Source organism: Lasiodiplodia theobromae, assembly GCF_012971845.1.
Source record: "Lasiodiplodia theobromae strain AM2As chromosome Unknown scaffold_10, whole genome shotgun sequence".
Taxonomy (NCBI): domain Eukaryota; kingdom Fungi; phylum Ascomycota; class Dothideomycetes; order Botryosphaeriales; family Botryosphaeriaceae; genus Lasiodiplodia; species Lasiodiplodia theobromae.
In genome coordinates, this window is record NW_023336300.1 from 267,386 (window position 1) to 289,986 (window position 22,601).

Consider the following 22,601-nt stretch of genomic DNA (forward strand, 5'->3'; position numbering starts at 1 on the left):
AACAGAATTCATACGGTGCGGCTGTTCTATATTTACAATGCCACTAGGAGAAGCTCTTTAGAAAAGACAGCCTCACCTTGTACTTCTTAAGCGTTCTTGCAAAGCTTCCCACTGTCCAAGTCATACTCCCATCCTTCAGTTCCAACGCCATTGATCACGTACAAGCTCTCGGACGGATCATACTTCTTCTTGATCTCAACCAGCTTATCATACGTGGATCCGTAGAAGTCATGCTTCCACTCACTGTTGTAGGGGTTCGCCTCATTCATGTACGCCCCAGTCTCGGGTGCCCACTCCCTCCACATCTTCTCCTTGTGCTCCTCCATCCACGCCGCAGCCTCGCTCAACGCCTGCTTCGGCCCGCCAGGCCCCGTCGGATCCATACTGGCGCCTGTAGTAATGACGTGCAGGTACGTATCGCGCCAGACCGGGTTAACAGCGCCCCAACGCTCCTCAGACACGCCCGCAACACCCGGACCACCTTGCAAGCCGATGGTCACGTACGTGCCCGCGGTCTGGTTCTGAGCCAGCAAGACGCCGGTGCGCAGGTACTCCTCAACTTTTTCGAGCGGCGTGTCGACCAGCTCGCGGCGGCCTAGCAGGCGGGTGGACATGACGGCGCCAGAGCCAGCAGCGTTGCTGCCAGAGATGCTGCTGTAGAAGGTCTTGTAGTCGGTCTGGTTGCCGGCAGAAAACGAGACGTCGAGCGTAGCGTTGTTGCCCACGGCCTGCAACTCAGCGACGACAGGCGCGACGAGGGCGTTCACGGCGGCGGCGCTCATGTTGAAGGCCCAGAGCACCTGGCTCACGGCCACGCCGTCGATGCGCTGCTTGATCGTCGGCACGAACTTGGTCGCAGACACGCCCGTCGACAGCATCGAGGCGCCGGCGAAGCCTGCGTCCATGAGGTCGGGGAGCTTGGAGAGCAGCGTCGCCGCGGCGGCCCAGGAGGCGTTGACGCTGGCCTCGTCGTTGCTCTTGGGCACGATGGACAGCGTGCCCACGACAGCTTGCGGCGCCGGGTGCGTCTTGATGACGTACTCGGTCACGACGCCGTACTGGCCGCCGCCGCCGCCACGAATGGCCCAGAAGATGTCGGCGTTGTGTTCGTCGTCGGCGACCAGGATCTCGCCCGTCGTCGTCACGATGGTCGCTTGGAGGACTTGGTGCGCGCCCAGGCCGTAGGTGCGAGAAAGGGGACCGTGGCCGCCGCCGCCTTGCACCCAGCCGCCGGGCCCGACGGAGCCGTCTTGGCCGGTCGTGACAACGCGGCCGAGCGAGAGCGCTTTGGTGAGCACGGCGCCCCAGCCGTTGCCGCTGCCGATGGCGAAGGAGTGCGGGATGGTCGTCGTGTTGTCCGGGAGCGTCCAGGTGGGGTGGTGGACGATGTGGTTGAAGTTGCGCGTCCAGATGGAGAGGGAGTAGGAGCCGCTCGAACTGGATCAGAAATAGTTAGCATTTGGAGGGGAGATAGAAGGGCGTGGTAGCTGTACCGTCCATTCATGTCGTGACCAGTTCCTTTGACAGTGATACGGATGTTTCGTTCAGCTGCCCATGTCATCGCCGTGGCCACCTGCTCGGCCGTCGTTGCATTGACAATGTACTCCGGAAGTCCGCCCAGCTCGCATCCCCTGCTCTCATCGTAACCTGAAGCCCCTGGTGGCAGACACGAGTTGTTGGCAAAAATGGGGTAGTCAATCGACTCGGGCAGTGCGGCGTGGAAGATTCCGGAGCTCCAGTTGCCCTTCACTGCGTCGCAAGAGTAGGGCGAGTTGAAGGGGTTGCCAGGCCAGCAGGAGGAGGCGACGGGTGTGGTCCGAAGGAGGGCGCCGCCGATCGTCTTGTTAAGGGTTGCCCATTCGGCATCCGAGGGCCAGGCAGAGTCCATGGGCGTTATCTTGCATTTTTGTGCGGCAACGACACCATTTTCAAATAGGAGCGCGAGTGCGAGAAGATTGGCCGGGTTCCGCATGTTTGCCGCTGTGACTCTTGTTCCTGATCATCTCTGGAGGACCATATGGACCATTTTATACTTGGGGTTAAGGGGCTATTCTTGTGGATACGGTGAATTTGCGTTTTCGCCGGACCGACAGCCTTGACATGTTTGATGATAGACGTCATTCCTTCGGCGAAGCTACAAAGTCGGCCCGCTCACTATTGCAACAGTGGACATAAGGAGGTCCCGACTTTGCGACGACGCTTTTCAGAGTCTAGATAAGGAGCACTGATTCTTGGCAGCGTTTCGCCCCGGGTGTTCGGCCAGGTGATTGGACTTTCTAAGTTTTGTTTGATGTCCGCGTAGTAGTGAAGATGTATTCGTATTCGTTAACAAATACGTAAAATTACGAATTTACGTATTTGTCGGCCACTCAGAGGACGCAAAGCTTCCCCTCTCCACAAATGGAGAAACTATTCTACACTATGACGCGTCTATATTGCTCTCCTGGAAATACGGGCTCCTGAGTGATTAGTTCTAAAGGCCTGGGAGTTGGTTCAGTGCATCAGTGTTGGTAGTAATTTACACACTTCAGTAGCACCAGTGAAAAAGATCTTCTATTAAACAGCTTTAAAAGAACGGCCTCGAGCCTAAAACGGATAAATCTCTACTGGGCGAGCATTATTCCTTGCTATTAGAGTAGGCTTTCAAGCGTGAAAGATCTCCTGGTGGTTGTTGATGGACAATGCATGCTCCGGCCGGTCGATCTTCGGCAGAGGCTACCTAGCCTTAAGGCATGAGGCTGCGCCACTTACTCTTCGTCCTTTCATCCCCTTCTCCGCTGTATCCCTCAAATCTAACGTCTCGTACATCAACAACTATCCTAGAAGCTCTCTCCATGACATTTCCCGGACTTGAATGCCGGGCATGCTCCACCTCGAAGTAGCAATACCGCTAATCTACGGCATCCCCGCATTCATTTTCCTCACTACTCCTCAATCACATCAAAATGTCGCCCATGCAAATGTCCGATAGTGACAGTCCGTCACCTGCGAAAAGGTCACGGAGATCTCACAAAAAGTCCCGGGCCGGATGTAGGAATTGCAAAAGACGCCGAATCAAAGTGAGTCCTGCCCTACTCGCCGGGCAATGCTCCTGCAGCCACAGACATGACCGCTAACCTTCCAGGTAGTGCGATGAAAGCAAGCCCGGCTGCCAGAACTGTGCCGACTTCAAGATCCATTGCGACTTTGACCCAAGACGGCCTGCCATCGTCGAACCCACAAGCAGCCCCAGCCCCAACACACCCGTCCGCCGCCGCCGCGGCAGGCCACGCAAAGGATGGGACACCATCAGCTGCGCGTCGACGGCCACCAGCAGCGCAGCACCCAGCCCAGCATTTGGCGAGAGCGCCTCTTCTCCACTACCGTCCGCCCTCAGCACCGCCCAAGACATCCAGACAACCGGCCTGAACCTCGCAGACCTCGAACTCATGCACCAGTACAGCGTCGCGACCTTCCACGAGCTCGGCCACGACGCCATCGGCACCATGTGGCGCATCGCCGTCCCGCAGCTGGGCTTCGACCACCCCTGCGTGCTGCACAACGCCATGGCCTTCGCCGCCATGCACCTCGCGTACCTGCGTCCGACCCGGCGCGCCCACTACGCCGCGCTGGCCGCGCACCACTCGACCATCGGCCTGCAGCAGACGTCCGATTTACTCCTCCACCTCGCCCGCGAGAACTGCCACGCCATCTACGTGTCGGCCGTGCTCGTCTGCTTCTACGTCTTCGCCAAGGGGCCGTCGCCGGGCGATTTTCTGGTGTTTGGCGAACACGGCCCGTCCGAGTGGCTGCCGCTGCTCAAGGGCGTGCGCTGCATCATCGAGCTGTTCGGCCACGACGTGCTGTGGACGGGCCCCCTCGCCGCCATGGGTAGTGGGCCCAGGACCGCGTCGCAGCCTATCGCTGTCAAGTTCAGGAAGCCGCGTGTCGATTGGGAGAGGCCGTTTGATGACTTGCGCCAGCTCGTTGCGCTGTCTGGACACCCGGATGCGCAGACGTATATGAATGCGCTCGAGGGGCTGGCGCAGTGCTATGAGGGCGTTTTTGGGAAGGGCCCGGATGCGGAGTATAATGGGACGACGGCGAATCAGGTCCATTTGGGGTGGTTGTATCGCATGGAGGAACAGTTTGTGGTGTGCTTACATCAGAAGCATCCGCTGGCGTTGATCATATTGGCGTATTTCTCGCCGCTGTTGAAGTCGATGGAGCCGCTTTGGTTTATGGAGGGTTGGGCGGAGCATTTGATTGCGGGCGTGCATGGGTTTGTGGATCAGTCGCTTTGGAATTGGCTGCAGTGGCCGATGGACCAAGTTGAGAGAGCATTTACGGCTCAACAAGTTGATGTTGTTCTGGAAGGCTAAGGGGCAATGGAAGACGAAGAGACTTTACGTTAAAGAAGTTCAAATAATGTTTCGATATTGTTCATGACAGCAATACTTCATGGATCTATGAAGCTCAGTGAGTGACCTTATCGAGGGCGCTGACCGTCCATAACTTATCCTGGACTCAGGGTTGGTTAGCTAATCAGTACAAGGCAACGCATTCTGTTAAGGTTTAGCCTCACAGTTGTCTGCTGAACATCCGAGCCCTCTGCATCCATGAACAAAGCTACACTCGGCTTGCATCTCTGGTGAACTTGCCTTGTATACAACCACTGCCATCCCCCTTAATTTTGAAGAAACAAAAGATCTTAAAGCCAAGAAGAAAGAGTGCGAGGCGTGAAAACATAAGCAGTGCATATTAACCCCTGACGGCCTTTACCGTGCGTTTCTGCGATCTCACAATGTTGGCAACAGTCCTTAGACGAAGCGGGATATGTTCGCGAATCTAGAGCGCGCTCGGACCAATGGGTGTGGCTCCATGGCATGACCCTGGCTTTCAGCTGGCTTCCAGCTTGTTTTCAGCTGCCGTGAAGAATGCGCCACGGAAGGAAGCCCGTAGAAAAGGGGCGGCAGAGCTGTAGGAGTCAGAGGAACACTTTTCAAGCCATTATTGACATGTGGAATTTTTCTTTGTCCAAAGAAATCCTTCAATGCCGGAAAGGTTAAAGTAAGCGCTCCTGAGCTGAATTGAGCTGAGCTCGGCAATTGATGTGGAAAAATAGAACCTTCGGCTTTTTGCACTAAAAAAAAAAACTCCGATAGTCCAGTCAAAGCTGGAAGGTGGTATCATCAGAAAAATCGGCATCTGAGGAATGAAGAAGTCTTGGAGGGCAGGGCCATCCATAAAGCATCGGCAAAAGCCATTGCGAAAGTGCGGGAGTCCCGGGAGCGCCAGCTCGGCGCGAGCCCGGAAGGCGGAAAGATCTCCACCTGGACCCCGGATGCTGCCAATCCGGCGGGGCTGGCTAAAAGCCCAACAACGCCAAGCACCACGGTCCGTTTCACCACCTGCCGGGGTGTCACAACATCCGAGCAGGATTGGGCTGCCGAATGCTTGCCTTGTCGAATTGCGACACCCTCGGCAGGTTAAATGACGGATATGAATCCCTTCCTGGAGGATTACCTTCCTCGAACGGGCAAAGTACCGGTGAACACCTTGGATCATCCGCACGTGGGCCATTGAACCATATCGATAAGTAGCAACCGAGGCCTCGGGTCCCTTAAGGACATGAAAGAAGTTTGACGTCCGAGCAGCAGCCCTACCAACATGCAGGCATATTGCGGGTCTTATAGGACGGAGGAGGGGGCACAGCTACAATTGTGGGGATAGAGAAATGTATTTGAGTAATGTGTTTAGGATATTCGCCGAGGTCTAATAGTAGCCTTCTTGGCTCGGGAGAATTCCCTTCAGCCCCAGAGCGTGGGATCGCGCCGTCCTCGTGGCTTTCTTTTCCATTCAATTTAGAAGACAACGCACTGAGCCTCTCGGAGGGATTCACTCTTTACTTCCCGGACGGCACGGCCTCTGACATGATCTGGCGGGTCCCGCGTAGATCTGAGCTTGAACACCTTCATGCCGATCGCGGCGAACTTTCTATGCAGGACGCCTTCGACTCGCGGAATTACCGGATCAAGGCGGCCAAAACCTGCAGTGCACCGCGGTTGCAGAATTATTTAACACTCCATGTTGCACACTTGCTACCGAGTCAAGATAGACCGGCGAGCTTCCGGAACTAACGACAACGGTCACTTTGTGAGTGAAGTGCCGTGAAAGGAGTCAAGGGTCCCTTGTACGCCCCCCTAGACACTGCCGGTGGCGTGCAGCTGCAAGAGACTCAGACCGTGTCACGCAGGCGGGAAGTCCCCAAACGCTGGGCTCCCTCCGAAACGGCCCGGCTTCCAGCGCCACCGCTGCGGCCAGAGCTGGCCAACCCTAGCAACATCACCAGACACCTGCCGTCTAGCGCCTTCGTTACGGATTGATGAATAGGACGGGCGAGCCTTCCGAGTGGCTTGGTTATTCTCCTAGAGTGCCACTTTGCGTGTTGGTCATATCAAAATGGAAGGCGGTGACAACAACCTCACATCACTCACTGGCCTGTTAATAATGGAAGGCGTATGATCGACATCCTGCGATCTCCAAGCAGTCTGGTGTCTATTGGCTCGCTCTCGGTCAGGAACTACCCGCTGCATAAATGGTCTTGCAGGCACATGGCTTGCGCAGGAGCAGCCTTTAGTCTCCCGCACCACTGGGAAAAACGAGGGTGTGAATGCCGGCCTGATGCTATAATGAGAAAATCTCCTGTTCCCCTGGCGAATTCACATATTTCTCTATTCTTTCGATGTAACAACCAACACTGTTCTACAACAACAGCAGCTTTTGTCGTCGCGACAGCACGGCGCACATGACGGAGCTTCGCCCCATCGCCGTGCAGACACTTCAAACTGCAATTGCAGGCTCTGCATGTTCTCTTGTCGTCTTATTGTTGAAGTTCTTTTCGCGGTACCGCTCCAAGAGTGATTTTGGTGCAGACGATGCGCTGGTAGCTCTCGCGTGGCTGATCACTATTCCCCTCGCCGTGTCGTTCTACATACGTGAGCTTCTCTTTCCTATAAATTGCGTTTTATAAGAAGGGATACTGATTTCACCAGAGGGTAAAAATGGAATGGCATACAGCACGGATGAGATCCCCCTCAATGTCTACCTTACCGGAAGACAGTGGTAAGTAATTTATCTCCAACATCCAAATTACTTTTCACCATCAATCGGCTAAGACTTCATTATGCGAGCAGGTTCTGGGCTTCATCCTGGATGTACTACCTTGGTCTGGGCCTCTCAAAACTGAGTGTGACGGTACAATTTTTCCGCATATTCGTCACACCAAAGACACTGCTCGTCACCAAGTGCACTATCGCTTTCGTCATGTCCTGGACCATCATATCCGTTTGTGTCGCGGCATTCGAGTGCATTCCAACAGCTCGGTACTGGGACAAACGCATCCCGGGAAAGTGCATAAACGGCAGCGATACTTTTCTGGCCAATGCCTCGATGAACATCCTGACAGACTTCATCATCATCGGCATCCCGGTTCCCAGCCTGTTCAAGCTGCAAGTCAGCATCGCCAAGAAGATCGGCCTGATGTTCGCCTTCTCGCTGGGCCTTGTGTAAGTGACTGCACCCCTACCTCTACATCCTCTTCCGCAGACCCCGCACCGCAAATGTGGTGCCCACCCAATGTCGCACATCGGCCCCACACATCTTGCATCTGCAAACTAACGCTCACATCTGCGGTTTAGCGTCTGCGCAATCTCAATCGCGCGCATTCCGATGGTCATTCTCGCGTTCCGTTCGGGCAAGCCGGGCAACCAGTCGCTCATGATGTGGTCCACCATCGAGCTCCACGTCGCCATCGTCTGCGCCTGCCTGCCGTCTATCCGGCCGCTCTTCGTCTCCTTCCTGCGCTTCACCGGCATCGATTCCTACCTGAAAACCATCACGCCGACCAGCATCGGGGCAAAGTCGAGCAGTGCCCGGAAGATGGGATATGGACGCGGTCGTACTGCGACGGGTGGCAGCACTGTTGTGAGCGCAGGAAGGAGGGGAGGGGCTAGGGTAGAGTATATCGAGATGGAAGAGGGCATGGGAGACTCGATTCAGGTGCAGAGAAGTGTGGAGGTGAAGTCGGAGGTGTACCAAGGGACGGAGAGCAGGTCGAGTAGGAAGAGCGATGAGGATAGCATTGATAGGTTAGTGTCGATGCCGGATAGGACGCATCGGGTGACGTGGTTGGCCGACCGGTGAGGGGAAAATAGTCTTAATTTCTACGTCTTTACGAAAACTGCAACATGCAAATAAGTGTGTGAGGTGATGGTGCATATGTATGGCAACACTAGTACCTATAGATGAGTGGGCTCTATTACACCCGTTGTCGGACAAGATCTTTTGTGTTTTAGATATTGGAAGCACGGCGTACCGATGGCGGGATTTTACTGGATCCCTGTTCCACAGTGGCCGAACACCGCTTTTATGAACTAGTGAATCACTGCAGCGAACGTCACCGTCCCACCGCTAGACCTCAAAGCTGCTGCCCACCGTGGCTAACCTACGAGAACAAATGAGGGGAGGTGCATCCTGTCATTGACGCCACATATAAGAACTGATGCGCCGCTGTGTAAAGCCTCAGACACTTTTTTCTCCTGAGAAACCCGACCGATATTAACATTGTTACTGTTTAGCGCAGCTATGTGGCATATCTACGTTGGCTTGTTGCTAAGTCTAATTAGCACGGCTGTGGCTCTGGGCCCGACCGTCAACATTACAAACGGCACACTTGAAGGCATTCATTCCTCCCAATATGACCAAGACTTCTTCTTGGGCATTCCTTTCGCTGAGCCTCCGATTGGGAATCTGAGGTTCCGAGTCCCCAAGCCATTCAGTTCCGCATGGAATGATGTGAAACCGGTAACGACTTATTCGAAGGAGTGCGTTGGCTATGGCGTACGTTTACGGCGAGACTCATATGGCGGCACTTGCTAACAGAATCTTAAGAATGATCAACTGAATTTCGAGACGTCCGAGGACTGCCTATTCCTGAATGTTGTCCGTCCAGCCGACATCGACCCCAATGAGCCTCTTCCCGTTGCTGTCTGGATCCATGGCGGCAGATTCACTCAGGGGGGCGGTGTTGACCAGCGTTACAACATGTCTTTCACTATCCAGAACGCGGTCGAGATCGGTAAACCCTTTATTGGTGTCACTCTAAACTACCGTCTCAGTGCCTGGGGATTTTTGATGGGGGAGGAGGTCGAAGCCAGCGGCAACGGAAACCTCGGACTTCGTGACCAACGTCTTGCTCTTGAATGGGTGCAGGAGAACATTGCAGCATTCGGAGGTAGGTCCCAACTCCTTCAAATTTTCGAATGCAGACTGATACCTTAATAGGCGACCCAACGAAAGTTACCATTTTCGGAGAATCTGCGGGAGCCATGTCGGTAGGCTTTCAGCTTGTTGCATATGGCGGGCGCGATGACAAGCTCTTCAGAGCAGCCATTATGCAATCAGGGTCTCCCGTGTACTACTACAACCTCAACGATAGTTCGGCGCTGGAGCCGAAGTATCAGTCCCTCCTTGCAGATACTGGCTGCTCCGACCTGGCTTGCCTCCGCTCTTTGCCATTCGAGGACTTGAATGACGTCTTAAACCAAACCAAGTTCATTACATGGGTCCCAGCAATTGACCACGACTTCATTCAAGATTTTACCTCAACACAGCTAGTCACTGGCAACTTCGTCAAGGTCCCCATAATAGCCGGCACGAACACCGATGAAGGTACAGCCTTCAGCCCGCTCGGCATCGACACTGAAACCGACTTCATCAACGTACTCACCTGTAAGACCCTCCTTTTCTCCGGTAGTTCGAAAATGTACACTTACTTATCTCCAACAGCCCTCGACATCCCCGGCTACTTCATCCCGCAGATCCTCTCACTCTACCCCGATGAGCCCGCCAGAGGTATCCCAGGCTCACCACCCCTCCCTTCCGATTTCCGGTTCAGTCTCCCCCAAGGCGCGCAGTACCGCCGCAGCGCAGCGTTCTTCACCGACTACACATTTGTCGCGAGCCGCCGCCTGACGTGCCGGGCGTGGGCAATGCAGAACGTCACCGCATACTGCTACCGCTTCAACGCGCAGCCGGCAAGCGTGACGTGGCAGCGCGGCGTCACGCACTTTGCGGAAGTTCCGTTCTCGTTTTACAACCTGCTCGGCGTCGGGTTCGAGGGCGTGAAGAACCCATTCGAGGGGAAGCCGGCGAGCTATGCGGAGCTGGCGAGGACCATGGCTAGCATGTGGGCGGCGTTCATAGTGGATCTGGATCCGAACAGGTACGATGATGACGACGAGGCGTTGGTGACGGCATCGGGGGTGCACGGTGAGGAGGCGGAGGAGGTGGCGGAGAGGATGGGGGGTCCGTGGGGAGGTGGCCCTGGCGGTCGTGCCGCTGCTGCCGCCCTGTGGCCGAAGTATGATCTGGGCGACCCGAGGGATTTCGTGTTCGACGCGAACGTCACGAGCTTTGTGGAGATGGATACGTATAGGGCTGTCGGGGTTGACATGATCAATGCCAACGCTGCAGCCGTTTTCGGACGTTGAAATTGCCGGGCCGGGATTTGTCTTCGGATCTGTCTGGACCCGTTGCTAGCGGTGCATTGGGCTTCCAGATAGCGTACACGCAATGATGGTCTATGTTTTCCTTGGCGGTCATTTCACAGGTGCTCTATCTACAGTTGATGCGTTAAACCCATAAATAGCCCGCCAGTGTAGGTACAGCAAACGGTCTGCTCTTCCACCCCGGGGGGTCTGAGCGCGCGGTGTTGCTCTGGTGCCCATTGCGGCTCGATCACTTTTGGAACGAGTTACGAGACCGGCCCTGGTCGTCCAGGTATATGTTTTAGCTGGGTAGTAGTACGGGAAAGGGGGTACGGCCTAGCCAGCGAATCAAAACTTTGAGTGAAATTGGACAACTCAAAATCCTTTCAAATCCGCCCAGTAAGGCGAGGAAGAGAATCCACAGCACAAGGCTGAAGCACGTTCCCCATTGACACTTGGGCCACCACCAGTCCGGAATAGGAAATTCAAAGTTGATCCCGACGATCACCCACAAACCTTTCAAGTCTCCAAGCACGACATCTCTTGCCGAAAAATTCAATCGAACACCAGAACAAGGTTGTTTTATGAACTACAGCATCTTGTATAAACTGCAGAAACTCGGGCATATGCGATATTGAAAGTACTGTTTGCAAGTGCATCGTCATCTTCACCGCGTGTTTCCCCTGAGCGCTCGCCATCACAATTTCCTAATTCGGGCCGTGAAATAACCACACGAAGCTGATAGTGACGTTTCGGTAACCCTATTCCCCGCATGTTCATGATCAGCGCGATCCGCAGCTGCTCAACACTGCGTACAAATTGATCTTTCGCGCCGCATATCCGCCTCATCCGCATTCCAGTCGCTTCAGCCTTCAACGCTCTCTCGCTGCTCAGCAGCTCCGCAAAACCACTGTCGCTTACGCCACATCCATTCTTTAACAGCATTTGCTCAACCAAAGACCTTTGTCGTCTTCTGTCCCGGATTTCTCCCGACTTCGCCCCATATTCCATTTCGACATCATGAAGGCTTCCGGTATCTTCCTCGCCTCGCTGGTCTCCGCCGTCATGGCGTCGCCAATTGCCAACCTCGCACAGTTAGTCTCCACCCACCAACCAGGAAGATGCCTTTGACTCCACTCGAGGGCCACAAAGCACACTGCTCCCGCCTCCTTTATGGCAATTCTTCAATCTTACTCACAACTGAAACTAGGCAATGCTCTGGTCAGGCTGTCAACGGTGCCACCACCCAGCCCAGTGATCCCTCGGCCAGGATGTGGCTTGCACTCCACAACGCGCACCGCGCCAACCACACCCAGACCTGCTCCGTCGCCTGGGACCAGCAGCTCGCAAACGAGGCCATGGCCTCCGCCCAAGCATGCCAGTTCCAGCACACCAACAGTGGCAAGTATGTTTTGCCTCTCCACCTTTTGCTTTTTAAAATATTTAACACGCCAATGCAGGGACTACGGCCAAAACATGGGCGAGACCAGCCAAGGTTCGAGTGAGCACGCCGTTACCGCCATGTTCTACAACGAGATCAGCGAGTTCGGCCCGTACTGGCACCAGCCGAACGTCCCGATCGGCAACCCGATGATCCTCCACTTCACTCAAGCCGTCTGGAAGAAGACCACCACCATCGGTTGCGCCACCTGGAACTGTGGTCAATGGCTGCTGTCCTACTGCAACTACCGCGGACCTGGTACGTTGCAACCCGCGCAGAGAGAAATTTTGACTATACTGACTTCCTGCGATTAGGCAACTATGCCGGCGAGTACGGTGACAACGTCGCTGATCTGATCCCCAACCCGCTTCCCCCGATTTGCTCTGAGATCGGTTCGAGCGCACAGGACGGAAGCTGCATCACTGACCAGCAGTTGCTGCAGTACTTCTAAGCTTAAGGCACAGAGAGTGCGTATGGCGGAGGAGTTTGTTTTCACCTTCTGCTGGTCATGTGTGCATGATTTGCAAAAGAAATAATTGTTAATGATAATTCAAGGCTGATCGACGTTACCCACAAGAACTGGCTGAGCAGTGACACGCAATTTAACTTCGTGCATTTAGAGTATTCCGAGGGACAGGGCCAGAAAGCAATAACGCGAGCCGGAAGTCGGAGACTTTTAAAGCGTCGTTTTTCTCCTTGGAATTACCAGTGAATAACATCAGTAGGAAAACGAGAAAATTGTGGACAAGTCTTCTGTTTGAGCTCAATGGATTGCTCGTTCTAAGGGCCTACACGATGAGCTACGTTTTATGAGGAACAGGCTACGCTAAACCACTTCTAGATTTCCCAATTAGGCTAACTACTTGGCGGTGCTGAGAGTCCTGAAAACACATGCCTCATTAGACCTGGAGTATGCATGATAGCACTCAAAGAGAAACGGGGACATCCAGCCCAGCTCATCCCTCTTATAGTGGGAGCTCAACTTGCCGTCCGGCCCTTTCAAGTAGCGACACGGACAAACTGTTAGAACCACAATGGACAATGGATTGACCGTCGAAAGGGAACGCCAACAGAGACCAAATACAAATGAGGAGGCTAGATCATCGCAAAGAAGACTATCACCGCAGCGACGCACCAATGTTGATCATCCGGAGCTCGAGTACGCTTAGAGATAAGACTAATCGGCCCTCTGTTCTGGCCAAATACTATGTGGAGATCTTCAAGCTTCAACAGGCTACTGTACCGTTATCTAGCGCAAAGAGGGAACTTGACAATATTAGCTCCACTTTTGATCCGCCAGTAACAAGCGAGCAGTCAGTGTGGAAGATGAAGATTAGCTATAAAGGTACCGAAACGAGAGATTTGAAGATGTGACGAGTTGGAAACAGCAACGTCCTGAAATTGGTTCTACGTTGACCGGTTTTCGCGTCTGCCAACCACATTCTGCGATCCCACTCGTGGATTTTCTTCTGTTTTCAACGCAAGGTACCTAGTGATTCACGCGAATATTCTCGTTAGTAGACGCAAACCCCGTCAAAAACAAATCCAAATCCAAATCCAACACAATAGTAAATAGATATCACAAATAGCCAAATAGACGAGTTTACGATTATTCATGTTGCAAGAGACAGAGACTCCTCAAGCTTGGCAGCTTTAGCTAGACGTACCTACCTATTTCGATGCTCCCGTCTGTTGCCAGCACCGTCAACAGATCATGGCCACGGGGTAAGTGATCTCTTGGAGCTTCAAGGAGCATACTAGTCTCTACAGCGCTCTATTAAAGCCACGACAAGTTTCTAAAGGGCTGAATCAGTTCAATTTGTAGCGTGGACAAAAATAATAGCATTTTAGTAGGTGGGAAGACAGTTTCTCCGACAATGTCCGAGCTTTTCCCGATCGGGAAATTGGCCGACAAAAATTTCTTCTGACTCCCCCACACACACCCGTTCCCTTTGAAAATGCATTGGGGTCTTCTTCAGTGGTTTTCAAAGGTATCTAGGTAGTTTTGAAAAGCCTACGGTATATAATGGGTGTGGGATTTCGAAGTGTCATCAATACCCCCAAGAACACCATCAGTTCTTGATTACATTGCCTGGCTAGCTCAATCGGTAGAGCGTGAGACTCTTAAACACTCTCTAGAGTGCTATCTCAAGGCTGCGGGTTCGACCCCCGCGTTGGGCTCAATTCCTGACTTATCTTTTTGAAGTTTTGTTGGTAGTGAAGTTTTTTGCTCGGGGGCTCATACGAGGGCGCGAGCGCCTCTTTATGTTCGGGCCGGCGGTATCGGGGCTACCTCGGTCTGCTGCGGATCCCAGGGCTTCCGTAGAGGACTATCCACTATGATAAAACCGGCTTGGTGCTCAGACAGGGGGCTTCCCAGATCTTAACCTCTAAAAGAAGTTGCTCGTCATATGCTTGTGTACGAGCGCAGGAACACGGGCTTACGGTTTTTTAGGGAGTCGGCCATAACAAATCTAAATTGTGTTAGGTAAGAGTCTCGAAAGGAGGCTGAGAATAGCAGTACATACACCTTCCAGCTGTGACCATTCTTCTCGTCGCTCGCATCCTCGAGGAAACCCACCTTCTTAGGGCTTGTTCGGCCGCGGATTACGGGGGGGTCCGTTTCGTGGCGAAACGGAGGCTAGAGACGTAACATACTAGACTATTCGGCCGCGAGGATGCGTTACGTTCAAAAACGGACTCCATAGGAATTAAGATTTTTAATAGCGCCGGGAGGCCTGCCCACCTGCTTTCTCTAGCAACTTTTCTTTCGATCACCTCTGTTCTCATAACGCAGCTTGCACCTTCTGTTTCGCAAAACAGACTCCGTTACGTGTGGCCCGCGATTACGGACTCCACCACAACTTTTATTACTAGTGGCCGACAAACAGACCCCCCATATAAATCGCGGCCGAACAAGCCCTTATCGAAGATGTCTTTTATGAATTCTTGGTAAGTGTCGATGTAATCTTTGACACTCATCCGAAGACGACTCGACAATATGGCGATCAAGCTATACAAAATTAGTGAAAGAGCGAAGAGAAGAGGTCGGCAGCTTACCCGCTGGTGTTTATACTGCCGATCATACCATACACTTCACACGGCTTCTTGCCCGGCGAATATCTATTCATCACAGCTTCAAGCAGCTTCGGAGTTGAGAGGCCACGGAAACCTCCACCATCTTCCATAAAAGGCAGTCCTCACTATATTGAGAGGAACAAAGCCATACCAAGAGAGAGTACACAGAGAGGATGCTCCCTAGCACCCTTTCTAATTGTGTAAGTTGTGTTGAAGCCAGGTGGTAGCGCAGGCTGAAAAGTCTGCATTCATAGTCTGCTGGCTTCAGGAGGATTCCCTTGATATTGTTGTACACATGATCATGTGGTTGAAATGTCTCATTATGATTACGTCTAATTATACTCTGGTATCATCTGAATGCTCATCCCGGGCGTCATCCCAACTCAGCGCTTCTGGATTCCACACTTGGCCAGACAAGAGTCGACACCCTTGGCCACGTTCTTCGGAATCATACTGCGGAACTGGTCGATATCCTTTCCATCAACCACGACCTCTCCGCCGATGGAGCCCTTGACAATCTCATTGCTGAGGCCAAAGTATTCCTGGGCAATCTGACCAACACCGGGATCCTCATCCGGGAAGCTGGCGATGAAGATGGCATCCTCACAGTCAGGGTTGAATTCGGTGTGCACGGCGCCCTGGGGGAAGACGGTCATCTGGAAGGTGTCGAGGTTGTGGCTGATGGTGCGCGCGCCGTTCTCATGCACCGACTGAGACACAAGCCGGCCCTTGACGACGAGGTTCAGCTCGGCCGCGCGAGGGTGTACGTGTGGCGTGTTGAATCCGCAGGGGCCCAGGAAGCCGATGGCCACGGAGCCACCAGAGCCAACCAGTGCGGGGAAAGTGGCGTGGTCTGCCCGAACGATGGAGCCGCCCTCGCCGGTCACAACGCCCTCGGCGGGTGCGTTCTTGAAGTCGAAGATGAACTGCTCATCGTTGGGGAGAAGCTTGGTGCGTTCAACCGCATTGGGAGCGAGGACGAGTTGTTGGAAGAGGGTTAGACCCGCGGGGTTGGAGGGAGGAACGTCGGTTGGTTGAGTGTTGTCATAGGTAGTGTTGGGGGGCGTCGGTACTGCGAGGGAGACACCAGCCAGGAGGAGAGCCGAAGCGAAGAATGAAGTATGCATTTTGGTGGAGGTTGATGTGTTTGGATGGTGAATGGAAAGTGATGGCGATGGTTGATGACTCGTAAAGGTGCCATCACTGGCCGTCTTTATACTGTTCTCCCTCCGAAAAAGGCATATACCAAGAAGCACAGCAGATACAGCCTCCAAGCCCCATCTCCAAAAGGATCGTTATGGTGGAGCGTGTGATATAGTCAGAAGGCGCAGTACGAATCCAGTCTGACGTAACTTGTACAGCGCAAACTGGTCGCTGGACCCTGTGTGGCGTGTGCTTTTCTATGTGGGGTAGTTCGGCGGCGTCAGCCGTGCGAAAATAGGTGCAGAAGTATAGGGCTTCGTTTTCGTTGGCTGGGTTGTGGAGGCTCATCATCGCTGGTTGGTGGCTGCTTACTACATGAGTTGGTCTGTACTATAAAAAGTCATGTAGGGACTATCCTTGCGGTTTTGAGCGATATGTGCTTCTGCAACCAATGGAAGAGCGATAATACGCGTACTGTAACAACTTTACCGGCATCCTACGGAGGGATAGGTCGTGACCCCTGCCGCCAAGATGGCGAAAGGTGAGATTCTGCGTTGAGCCCCACCCGAACATCGGCCCCACCCCTGTATACCTCACCCCTCACTATGATGAAAGCGGCTTGGTGTCCGAACCAGGGGACTTGTACAGGGCGAGGAAAGGCAAGCCCAGCAGACTGAAAAAGGAACTGCAGCTCTTCTCCAGCCCCGGAGGCTCTTGTTACCTCGTGCAACGTATTTTCTCGGGCGTTACGGTGCTGAGCCTAGCGCTAGCTCCTGCACGTACCTGGACTTTTCTTTTTTTGGGCCTAGGAGTTCCAATGCATGGTGAAGAGGTCTGTCTTTCGAGAATCCAGTGGGTAGTATATCAGTTCCGCAATTGCTTTGTCAACGCTTTGTTCCTCGAAGTGTTTGCCGAAGTTTGTCGCCTAGCTATTTTCGGCGCTCATCGAACCTCGCTTACAGCCGTCCGCTTATCGCAATCTCGAGGCAAGGCTGTAACGAAACGGAAGCAAGCGGTGAGCTTTAGCTGCCGGTTCGCGCCCCATTTTCCGGGTCGTGCTTGCTTCTTGGTCCCTGAGTGGCGAAATTCCCCAAGATTTCTCCTTCGATTGTCTTCGGTGTTCGGTTAGAAGATTCCCGGAATGTCCGTTGCTCGAAAGTTCGGATAAACAGCTCGTATAGAATAGTGATATGCTAAGCTCTTCCAAGAATTGATCCGTGTTAGAGCGGGACGGAGCGACACAGCATCATCGTCATGCGTTGGGCGGCCTGAACAGACGGATCATCTTGACTGGAGAAAGAGTCAACATGATCGTATCTCTTACGAGCTCAATAAACCCGCAGCCATTTCTGGAACTGGCTGCGAAGCTAAGGGTCCAACTACATGACACTAAGATCGCAGACATCTCAAGGCGCTGGCCGCGTGGCACTATTTGTAGCGTCTGCTTGTTCTACGATTCGGAGAGTGGATGTCGACGGCTCCGGTGCATAGCCGATAGCTACATCCTTGTCCGTTCCTGAAACAGAGCCGATCCGAATCACAAATGCCGTCTCGCCAAGCGCCTTTATAAGGCTATGATAGGCAAACGTCTGAAGCTGCCTTCCAAATCGGTGCATGGTGCATCGCTTACTCCACCTCTCCCGTACAGGGCTCAGCACGTGGGTAGCTCCTTTTTGAAGATAGGGTACATCAACGGGGAAATTTCACCTACCTCCCTCTTCATCCTGACTCAAGTTCCTAGAGCTCGCTTGATACATTCGTTTACTATCTATAAAGCCCGCCAGGCCCGTTCCTCCCGCCGAGACACATCATTCTTTTCTTAACTTCGCTCGCTATAATACGAACGTCAGTGCACCATGTCGCTCTCTATCCGCAACGGTCTCGTCTACCTCCTTGCTGGTGCCAGCTGCATCAACGCTGCAGCTATCCAGCGTCGCGATGAGATTGCCCACGATTCCGTCGTCGGCTTTCCCGAGACTGTTCCGGCCGGCGCAACCGGCGAGCTCTACGAGAAGTTCAAGCCCTTCTTGAAGGTTGAATCCGGCTGTGTTCCCTTCCCCGCGGTTGACGCTTCGGGCAACACGAAGTGAGTATATTTCTGGTCCCTGGCGTTATAATCGAAATCGAGATGTGCCCTTCCAAATCCACGCTGCGCATCGTGATTTTTCACAGAGATCAACGGCATGAATCCTTCGAGATCCCCGAGCTGTTTTACTTTTTTCCAAGCCCGCACAATCCACCAAAAACCCCCTCCTCACAACCAAATATGGAAACGTCATCAAACTGAGCCTCAACTAACAACGCCACCCCCATCAGCGCCGGTCTCAACCCCACTGGCAGCTCGACCGGCGACTGCAGCAGCAGCCCGGGCCAAGTGTACGTGCGCGGCGCGCAATCCGGATCCAGCTACGCCCTCATGTACTCGTGGTACATGCCCAAGGACTCGCCGAGCACGGGGCTGGGCCACCGGCACGACTGGGAGGGCTGCGTCGTGTGGCTGAGCGACAACTCGTCGTCGGCGACGCTGCTGGGCGTCGCGGCGTCGGGCCACGGCGGCTACGAAACAAAGACCGACCCGGCCGTCAAGGCGGGCACGACGCGCCCGCTGATCCGGTACTACAACATCTACCCCGTCAACCACCAGATGGGCTTCACCAGCACCGTCGGCGGCGAGCAGCCCATGATCGCCTGGGAGAGCCTGCCCGACGCCGCGCGCGAGGCGCTGCAGAACACCGACTTTGGCAGCGCGAACGTGCCGTTCAAGGATGGAAACTTCGAGGCGAACCTGGTGAAGGCTGCGTTGTAGAGGAAGAGAGTGGTACATGATGCGGGCCCACATGAGTGGGGTTCCGGTTTAGGGGGAGGGAAAAATTAATAGTGGCCGGGGATGATGGCCCGCCAGTAAAGTATCGAGTTCATGATATCCAAATTAAGAAGTTGATTGAGCATCGCAGTTTTTTTGCATTGATGTTCTTATGATGCGATGCGCGCGCAGGTAATTTTGGAAACAAGTAATTTCTTGTTTGAGGGTAGGTTCGTCGATTTTTCTGGAATTTGACTGACAGCAGCAGTGCGGCAAGGAATTTCGCCATACGGGCCTGGCTCATCCTGTATTGCAACCGCATGAAGAGGCGCAGTGAAACATGATCGTGCGACGAAGACGCCCGAGCGAAGCCTCGATTCACCGACCGTTGCAATACCAAGCGAGCCGAAAGCTTAGGTGGCTCGGCGACAGGAGAGCGTCCCACGCACGATCGCATCGTCCTTGCGCATGACCTCAAGTTTCAACCCTGCAGAAGCCGCTCGTTACGAGTCCTTGTAGAAGCTGCATCAGTTGCGCGACCGCTACCGGACCTTCTCCCACAGAAATCTGGCCGACATAGCCGGCCAAATCGGTTATGCGGACCGGTAGTTCCATGGAAAAATCGGCATGCGGGTAGTCCACAGCGTGGAGAACTCGACTTTCCGCCTTCGGTTTCTCGGATGCGTTAACTTGGAGGATGAGCGCAGGCACTGTCGCTGACGACAGCCACACGGGACGCGGGTCAGACACCACCACTTCTGCCCTACGGCAGCACAGGGCAGCAAGGATAGGCACAATCTTGCCGGAAAGTATTGAGAGACGGGTCTCTATTCAGGATCTGCGGGATCCATTGGTCAGGAGGTGCTGCAAAAGACCCTGTTTACTGACGAATCGTGGTCAGTGCAACGCCTTACAATGCCGTCTTTGCCGGGATGTGCTGTATATCCTAGGTCGTGGCACCCAACACCGTCTTTTGACCTCTCAAAGGGGTATCCTCGTATTAGCCGTCTCTAAAACGCTTTAATCGGCGCCTTCCGCACAGCACACAAATTTTGCGCGGAAACGAACTCATGGATGTCTGTCCTAACCACGTGCTCGCGTTCGGGGATGAAAGGGTGCCAGTTCAGCTTGATGGTAAGTCGCAGCAAGCTCTTTCACTCGGCCTTTGCTCGTCAAGGCTCACTGGGCGCACATCAGACAAGCCGTCGGTCGTTTCAACGCACCAAAACCACAGCTTCCACGGATTCGAAATGCCACGAACAGCGAGAATATTCCCTGCTCTCCTTCACCTACACAAAACCGCACAAGTGCAGCAAGTCGAGAAAGTCTGGAGGTTCCGAAAAGCCCAAGCCGACGCTGAAGGCCAAGGTGAAATCAATCGTGTTTGCCATGACCCTCTGCCACGCAAAGAAACGCCGGCCGTCTTCGTTTTCCGTGTCCAATGACACTTGGATCAGGAAGGAATCCCCTGATCCTCCCGAGCTCGAATGTATCGAGAGACCGGTCGAGCTTCGATCTGAGCAGGAACCCCAGGAACTCGAAGGCGACTATCCGGCGGGTTACACACCGCCTCCTGACGAGCAACCTGCTCGGACAATTCCACAGCCCGAGGCCGAATCTGCTCGGCCAAACATCCCCTCGATACAGATAACAGAAGACCAGGCGCCAATTCGACGAAGACCAGAATCGCTGCCGAATGCCAGGAGAAAGCCCCGTCCAAGAGGATCAGCAAAGTCAAGGATCCAACACCCCATTACTCCAGCCGGGAACGGCGCACGGACGACAACACAGAACCCGAGTCGGCTCGTTTCCAGACTGCTGGTACCATCATCACCGACCACCCCCTTTCGGAAGTCCGAGAGCTACCCGTGGAGTCCAGACGACGTCGCTGCTGAAGGGGCTAGACCACCTCGTTCTGATGCTCAATCTCGCACCCCCACAACCTCATTAACCCCTTCGACAAGCTCTCCAAAAATATCTCCAGCCCCCTTGTTCTCCTGTCTTTGCTGGCGTGAGCACAAGTCAGACTCATTCAACCAACCGCTTCCTGCGTCCCCAACATCAACGACTAGCACCTTGGTGGAGTCACGTCCGGAATCATCTTGGTTGACGGAGAAGCAGGTGTGCGAACCACCGGATCCTGGTGATGATGGTGATGATGCCGCAGCGGTACCGCAGCCAGATCCTGCGCCTCTTGGCTCTGCAACGTGGTTCCAACGCAACTTTCAGCCCGTATTCTCCAGCACCACCGACAGCTTGCTGAGGAATCCTCTTCCGAACCCGTCAATGTTCCCAGGATTTCGGCTTTTTCAACGCTGTGACCAGGTCCGCGTTGATTCCGCCCATGAGGAACACACCGAGAAAGTTCGAGACCGAGACGAACAGGATCCAGAAAAGCCCAAAGTCTTGAACCATCCACCCGCTCTTTCAGAAGTAAGGGTCCGAGATGACCTGATAGATCCAGAAAAGACGGGGGGTCTCATGGAACCACAAAGGATGCCAGCTGGTCATTCTCTCAATGTCAGACATGTTGAACGGGCGCAAGGCTGAGTGAAGGAGGCATGGTTGGAGTTTTCGAACTCATGCTCCTACTCAATCCTCTGGTCAGTTCCTTCGTCATGTGGAGATGGTAGCCAGCAGCGACAACACCCTTTTGTGTGAAGTGGTCTTGTCCGTGCTGTGTTCTGCTGAGGAAGCCATCGTCCGTCAGCCTCAGGCAAAGACACAGAGTTTCATCCCCCGCTCAAATGCAGATCCAGATACCCATCACGTGCTTTTGGGTTGATCACCTGGCAGAGATTGCAATTGAAGCCGGATGCCTGCATAGACCCTCGGCAAACTCTCCAAGTCACTGCTTCTATGTGTCAATGACGAAGATAAACATGTGTATTCCATCGAATCGCTGCAAGGTTCTCTAGAGTGGAGCGCCGGCAGCGTTGGGAAGCGCCTCTACAGCGTTGTCTGATCGTTATCCAGTGGCGGAAGCTGACGTTCACCTAACAGAGTCTTTTGCCCTCTGACAGGGAAGATGCAAAAAACCACATGCACAGTGTCGTGTATGTCATTGGGGCGCTGACAGGTGCCGAGCGACTTTCTTTTCTCTGTAAGGACAAGCTGATTACCGCCTGCAGCCTCGAGGGTCTTTAAGCGGAATAATCGTGACGGCGCGGCGTTTGAAGTCATGCGAGTCATCGTAGTGCGAATCGTCTTCTCGCGGACGGTGTCTGGCTATGGCTTCAAGAATGTAAGCTGCCAGCTGCCGAGATTGAGGCTCTTAACAGGCGAGGCTGGGAAACCAGGATATTAATAAGAGTGGCAATTTACAAGGGAGGGTTGCGAAGGGCGGTGTGATGCCATATGCCGTATTTTCCTCCCAGTTATTGCGCTGAAGAGAGAGTAGGGTGGTGGTGTGCAGTCTGGAACTGCACGGAAGGCCGGTGTGCAGCTCCTTGTCACCGACCGGTACTTTCAAATTGGTTGTAATGTATTGTTTTCAGGCGGCTGTGGCTGCGTTTCGTCGACATTATTTCGAGTAGCTCTTTTGAGAACGCCACGCAGTTTGCGTCTCCAATAATTTTCCAAGCTCTTTCTCCTGGCTGAGCCAATG

General features: G+C 53.8%; 6 protein-coding genes across 6 annotated transcripts; 4 read left to right on the top strand and 2 right to left on the bottom strand.

Moving 5' to 3' along the window:
- Positions 1–86: 86 nt before the first annotated feature.
- On the bottom strand, positions 87–1,888 carry LTHEOB_3867 (Isoamyl alcohol oxidase; the record flags this gene model as incomplete). The annotated part of the gene is made up of 2 exons (XM_035512837.1): positions 87–1,437; positions 1,494–1,888. The coding sequence occupies 2 exons, from the start codon at positions 1,886–1,888 to the stop codon at positions 87–89; spliced, it is 1,746 nt and encodes a 581-aa protein (XP_035375260.1).
- Positions 1,889–2,945: 1,057 nt separating this feature from the next.
- Positions 2,946–4,361, top strand: LTHEOB_3868 (C6 finger domain-containing protein; the record flags this gene model as incomplete). The annotated part of the gene is made up of 2 exons (XM_035512838.1): positions 2,946–3,059; positions 3,129–4,361. 2 exons carry the CDS (start codon positions 2,946–2,948, stop codon positions 4,359–4,361), a joined length of 1,347 nt encoding a protein of 448 aa, XP_035375261.1.
- A 2,426-nt stretch (positions 4,362–6,787) lies between these two features.
- On the top strand, positions 6,788–10,532 carry LTHEOB_3869 (Carboxylesterase; the record flags this gene model as incomplete). Its single annotated transcript, XM_035512839.1, has 8 exons — positions 6,788–6,977; positions 7,035–7,104; positions 7,176–7,547; positions 7,680–8,129; positions 8,667–8,880; positions 8,932–9,274; positions 9,325–9,771; positions 9,829–10,532. The coding sequence occupies 8 exons, from the start codon at positions 6,788–6,790 to the stop codon at positions 10,530–10,532; spliced, it is 2,790 nt and encodes a 929-aa protein (XP_035375262.1).
- A 1,017-nt stretch (positions 10,533–11,549) lies between these two features.
- LTHEOB_3870 (Allergen V5/Tpx-1-related protein) lies at positions 11,550–12,421 on the top strand (the record flags this gene model as incomplete). The annotated part of the gene is made up of 4 exons (XM_035512841.1): positions 11,550–11,623; positions 11,740–11,934; positions 11,990–12,228; positions 12,285–12,421. 4 exons carry the CDS (start codon positions 11,550–11,552, stop codon positions 12,419–12,421), a joined length of 645 nt encoding a protein of 214 aa, XP_035375263.1.
- A 3,010-nt stretch (positions 12,422–15,431) lies between these two features.
- LTHEOB_3871 (Spherulin-1b precursor protein) lies at positions 15,432–16,175 on the bottom strand (the record flags this gene model as incomplete). Its single annotated transcript, XM_035512842.1, has 1 exon — positions 15,432–16,175. One exon carries the CDS (start codon positions 16,173–16,175, stop codon positions 15,432–15,434), a length of 744 nt encoding a protein of 247 aa, XP_035375264.1.
- A 1,872-nt stretch (positions 16,176–18,047) lies between these two features.
- LTHEOB_3872 (Npp1 domain protein) lies at positions 18,048–18,997 on the top strand (the record flags this gene model as incomplete). Its single annotated transcript, XM_035512843.1, has 2 exons — positions 18,048–18,277; positions 18,508–18,997. 2 exons carry the CDS (start codon positions 18,048–18,050, stop codon positions 18,995–18,997), a joined length of 720 nt encoding a protein of 239 aa, XP_035375265.1.
- Between the last annotated feature and the right edge of the window lie 3,604 nt (positions 18,998–22,601).